Consider the following 5,735-nt stretch of genomic DNA (forward strand, 5'->3'; position numbering starts at 1 on the left):
ATAATTGGTCACTTATGCATAACGTGCGCGAGCGCATCATTGCGTCGATTCGAAAAATAGATGTGTTTCAAAGCATACATGCACCAATATTATTCTTGCTCAGTGTGCAGGATTGAAGTACTTTGCATATCATTTAGAGGCATGGAAATCCACACTTTTGAGGTGGGTGTTGCAAGAAAACTGTTCTCCCCTATCTTCCTCAAAAACGAATGATTTTAGAACTAGCAAAAATATGTTCATGTAATTCAAATTTGTATCGCGAAAATTCTCAGAAAGTGTTGTAACTGATTCTGATAATCTCATTTCAAAATTACTCTTTTATAATTTAAATATGTTTGTGCGAAAACATAGGGGCTTTGAATTTTTTTAGTTATGTTTAGTCAATGATATGATCTCTAATACTAAGCTGCTGTTATTTCTTTACAATAATATGACTTCTGTATTGGCCGACTACAATTTTCTTATTCTTTATTTCATGCTGATGCCCGGCAGTTCGGTGTTATAAAGGAACACGTCCGCTATAACGAGACAAATGGAACTTTCTTTTTTGTTGCCCTAGCTAAGAGTAAATCTTTTTAAAATTCCGGATCAGTAGCTTCTTACACCTTCTGTGATTGTGTCCTACATAGCGAGTTTTTTAGTTCTTTTGAAAATTTCAATTAACAAAAGAGAATTATTTCAGATGTTACTTACAAAACGTAAGAAGCAATAACTTTTCTCGTTCAATTATGCACGTCTCACCTGTTATGCAACTCATCCTTTCATTATCCCTTAAATATTTTGAAAATGTCTATATATCGCAAAACCTTTTGCTTTCAAAAGCTGCATTTCGGACGTAAAGCTTCTTTTCTTGAATAAAAGTGAATGAAAACATGGTAAGGGAACACTGGAGGGCAAAACTATCGTGGATATTGGATAGGGTAAGTCTCTTTTGTCCAGCTTCGTAAAATCCTTTGAAGTGACTGAGAAAATCCTTTTTTACGAGGGCGTGTACGTTTGTATATGTCGGGACCAATATCTGCCAGAAATAAATTAAGTAGATATCTCTGTTGGTTAAAAGCTAGCTTCTTTCAGACTTTCAAGTAAAAAGTAATCTTTTTTTATTTTTAATTCTGGAGTAGGTGTATAAATAGTAATAACGTAGAGAAGTTTCCTAATTACATTCTTTAACAACACTCTACTTTTTGTTTTTATTTTGATTGTGATTAACTTTCTTCCTTACTTTTTATCCCATCTTTCTATTTGGAAGCATGAGGTTTTCGAAAGGTGTCTGAATTATAAGCATCACATCCTAAATCTGTAATTAAGTTGTAATTCCCTCTTATTTTCTCAGCCACCTCATACAAAATCAGAATCAAGGAATAATTTATGAGCAATGAATAAAGGAATAGCTGAAACATGAATTCATTTCCGTTCACAAGGGAATGGTAACGAGGCTCATTAGATTAAAATTAGACGTTCATGCTATTCTTTTATCTTGCGAATGTTTCTTGTTACGAAATATCGATGTTTTTTCACTTTTCACAAGATAAAGGAAAATTAAAAGGAATTGGAGGAGAGATTGATGTAAATTCAAAGAATTTAATTGAATTACTTTAGTTAGACTGAATTGAAAAGACGGGTATTGAAAACTTACAAGTGAACTCATAGGAATTAAATTCAATTAAAGACGAATTCAAATGAAATCAACGAAACTTTTCACCTTAACAATCCCACTCGTTTTCGTATGGTCAAGCTGAAAAGCGTCTTTTTTCATTGCGCTTTTTTTTATTTGTCTCATAAATTGAAGTTTATTATGGTAACTCTTGTTCCAGCGCGCATTAAACTTGATGGGCAAATCGCGGGTACTATTATGCGTCTTGCTAGGTGGGAATAAGCGGTATGCGATAAAATCAGGAGGGAATCGTTCGTTAACGATAACGGTACACATGGGAGGATGAAGCTCGGATGATTCCGGAAATTCCCTTGGCGAAATAGAAGAATTACCGAAAGAGGACGTTGACCGCTTTCGAATGGGGGGAAAAGGGGGATGAAGGAGGAAGTGAAAATGTCGAAGTAGCTTTCGCTGCAGCATGTGCAGATTGAAAAAGCCTTCTAATGCATTTTTCAACAGTCGATGCCCTACTAGTATTCTGAATTTTTCACACCTTAGTTCCCAAAAAAATTTCACGATTGGAATTCATTATCAAATTAAAAATAAATATAATATATAAATGTTATGTAGTATACATACTTGATACGATGAATAGAATTTTTAATAATTATGTACATTTAATATGCTAAAAATAAAAATTAATAACACTGATGAAAGACTATAAACAAGTTAAAAATTTCAAAAATAATTACCTCCAATGAAAAGGAAGAAATAAATAATCCAATCGATTGGCCTTTTCATGTCATCCATTTCTGCTGTTTGTCTTCTTCATTGCGTGTAGATGAAGACACACCATTCACATTCTTTTAAAAAAACATTCTTAATTAACTCGAATTTGTTTGGTTAGTTTAACTAATTTTGTATATTAATATAATCAATTTTATTATTAACTAATTGTTCGTTGAAAATACGGAATGAAGGATTTGTATGAACACGTTTGGCATGGGTTAGCACGTGGATATCATTCCTTGCGGTGAACTACTTTCAGATGCAACATCTGACTTGGAACTGATGGGGATGTTGGTCGAAGAGTTTGCGCCATCCACACGCGCCCGCGCATAGAATTTCGTTGTGAACAACCCCTCTGCATCTGTGACCCTTTGCGACGACATCAACCATCTAAAACCAAGCCCCCTCGAGATCCTTCTCCACTTTCCTTTTGCACATCCTCATTTCGCAGGCTATCCTTTTCGCGCCCCTGTTTTCTGTTTACCTCGACGGTTCCTTCAGAGCCTGTATCTCGAACACTGGAGAGTTTCTAAAGAGATTAAATTGAATTTCACGAAGCAATGTCCTGCTAAAGCGACAATTTATATGTTAAGAGGATGAATTAGTCACGGGGAATGTAGAGAGTTGCTAATATTTTCAATACGCTTAGCTTAGTTTTAAAAAAGGTTCAGAACAATTTTAAAAGTTACGTTTCATTCGAAATTGTGAGTTTAATATTTTCTTTCAGTAAGGCGAGCATAGAAAATCCCGCGGTATTATTTTAATCTTAAAGTTGGATCAAAATAATTTGCAGTAGATTGATGCTCATTTGATTAAAATGGCCCAGATTTAGTATTAAAATCAGTGGACAGTTACAAGTAAACGATTCATTTATATTTAGTGAGATATTTGAAAAGAGAACAAAAAGACTGTTGGTTGCTAGGATCATGAAGTTGGATTTTTTGATTCTGGAAATTGGATCATTATGATATTTAATAGAAGATTCAATTGATTTGCAGAACTTTAGATACCTCAGGATTGACTGTGAGTTACAGCCAACGGCCTACCTGGAGGGTTTCACTGTTTACCTTCTTTGAAATTTGTTTCCTAATACAGTCCGAAAAAGTCTGCACAAAGAACTATTCGATAAAAGTCTATGAGACTTGCATCGAGCTTCAACGATCAAAAACGTATATAGATACGTCTGCTTTTCTCCATCTGTCTACGAATTGAGATTGTCTACGAAATGAGATGCAACATAAGAGAAGTAAAGAAACACGAAGCGACCAGGGCTGTGTTTCACTTGACTCATCCCGCATACATATCTTCGTGTTTAGTAGCCAGACCTAGATTTATGGTACTTATTATGTAGATTCAACGTGAAATGGAACATAACAACAATGGAGCGCATCAGCAGAATTATGAAAAAATTGCTGAGGATCTAACGCCTAAATTAAAACATCCATGATATTTAAAAAAAATTTAGAATGAGAAATAAAGCTATCGAACGCAAAATTGTCTTCTACTTTAAACCAATCCTTCTATCACTTGCATACAAAATTATTTGTGCAATCATTTCGCATATCTATTATACAGAAGAAATGTCCATTGGCCATGACTTTTCCAACATAAAATTGGTATCTTCGGAGTCAGCTGTAAATAGGGCACTACTAACTTTGAATTTTTAAGACAGTTTATAGAGTCAAAGAATATAAACTCATTGTTAAATGTATATGAAATAGTTGAATCTGTAACGGTATATTAGCAATATTTATTTTAAATTTTTATTTACTTTACCACAAAAATACTATTTTTGATTAAAATCATTAACTATGGCCTAGAGTGTTAGTTCCAACTCGATGTTATTTATGTTATATTCTGTATATTCAACTAATTCTAATCAATATTTATCAAAAAATAAGCTGAAAATAATTTACTTATGTAGATAGCTAAATATTATATTATCGTTAATTAACTTATTAAAAATTTGTTTCACGAAAATATAGCAGAGTTTTAATAAGAACCATCCTAATATAGTTTAAACTATAATCGTCTATAGGGCATCATCAACTTGAATAAAAAACATGTTAATTTTTTCCTTCTATCTCTTATAGATCAGCACTTAAAGTCACCTGAATGAGTTCTCCTAAGGTTAAAATTTACACTTTTAAACATTATATAACGAATAAAATTTCTAACGCTACGGGGTATCGAACACCTACACCTACGAGTATACCTAAATCGTATACCTAAATCTACCGCCCAGTAGTCGGTTAACTATTGCGCTAGTTCTACGAATTGAAACTTGATGAAAAAGTTAAAACATTAAATTTAAACTCTCTTTTTCTATTTAAGTATTTTAGACTACTTTAGAACATTTTACAACGGCAGGAAATGTAATTTTTTAATAACATTAAAATTTTTTATCAGCGGAACTTAGAAATTTGATTGTGCACTTTCAAAATTTGTTAATAACATTTTTTAAACTTTTGTGTAAGGTTAATAGCAATTGTTTACAAAGATGGAACTTAGAATTAAAAAAAAAACAGGACAAAAGGTTCTTTTCAGGACAGTTGTATTTATAGTTTTTAGAAATTTCAGAACACATTAACCATATTTTCAAATGTATTAAAATTTTTTAAATATATTTATACTGTCGGCATAGTATTGCTCCGATCGTAGAGCCAGCCGTTAGCCAGTACTAGGTGAATTGCCGATTATCTGTACTAGTGATTAGTACTGGGCCAGTACTGCTCTGGTAAAGCATTGGCTAGCTTAACTTGACATAACCTCTTTAAATTTAACTGACACATACCTTGCTGGTCCCAATGAAAATATTTATTAGTGCTCTAAATCAAGTTATCGAGAAAGATGAGTTTAAATACTCACAAAAAATTATTTCTGCGTATTGAAACCTTCAAAACGCTTAAAATGAAAAATTTCAGCACGGGTGCACGGGACCATAAGATTTTTAACTACAAAATTCTATAACTTTTATCCGAATTAAAAGGTTTATTTATCATTAAAATAATGTGAAATTATATGCAACCTTACGTGATTGAATCTTTCTTGTTACAAGTACGAGAACACCTTATTCGTTCGTGTTTCCAAATGACGGGTAAACATAGTCTGTGTAAATGTAATTTCCGGCACTTACTATGTACATAGTCTCGGGTTAATGCGTCGCAAGTACAGATTACGATGGAGAGGGTCCTCGACGCGTGTCTTATGACTCCATTAGGAACATACCCTCAGGCATACCGGATTTTCGAGTAGAACTAAGGGTACGAGATATCACTCATTAGGTTATGGAGCAGAGTTTCCTTGATAGTTTGTCTTTCACCAAACGTTAACATTACCCAGGACCCGTTGT

The 5,735-nt window shown here is 33.3% G+C and overlaps 1 protein-coding gene across 1 annotated transcript in view; it reads right to left on the minus strand.

Annotated features, from left to right (window-relative positions):
• Positions 1 to 2,628, minus strand: part of LOC117167676 — a 57,871-nt gene extending 55,243 nt beyond the window's left edge. The window contains exon 1 of the mRNA XM_033352788.1: positions 2,347 to 2,628. Within this exon, the coding sequence (XP_033208679.1) occupies positions 2,347 to 2,404 (58 nt within the window). The 5' untranslated portion in view covers positions 2,405 to 2,628. The remainder of the gene's footprint in view (positions 1 to 2,346) is intronic.
• Between the last annotated feature and the right edge of the window lie 3,107 nt (positions 2,629 to 5,735).

The sequence above is a fragment of the Belonocnema kinseyi genome, chromosome 2, assembly GCF_010883055.1.
Source record: "Belonocnema kinseyi isolate 2016_QV_RU_SX_M_011 chromosome 2, B_treatae_v1, whole genome shotgun sequence".
Classification (NCBI taxonomy): domain Eukaryota; kingdom Metazoa; phylum Arthropoda; class Insecta; order Hymenoptera; family Cynipidae; genus Belonocnema; species Belonocnema kinseyi.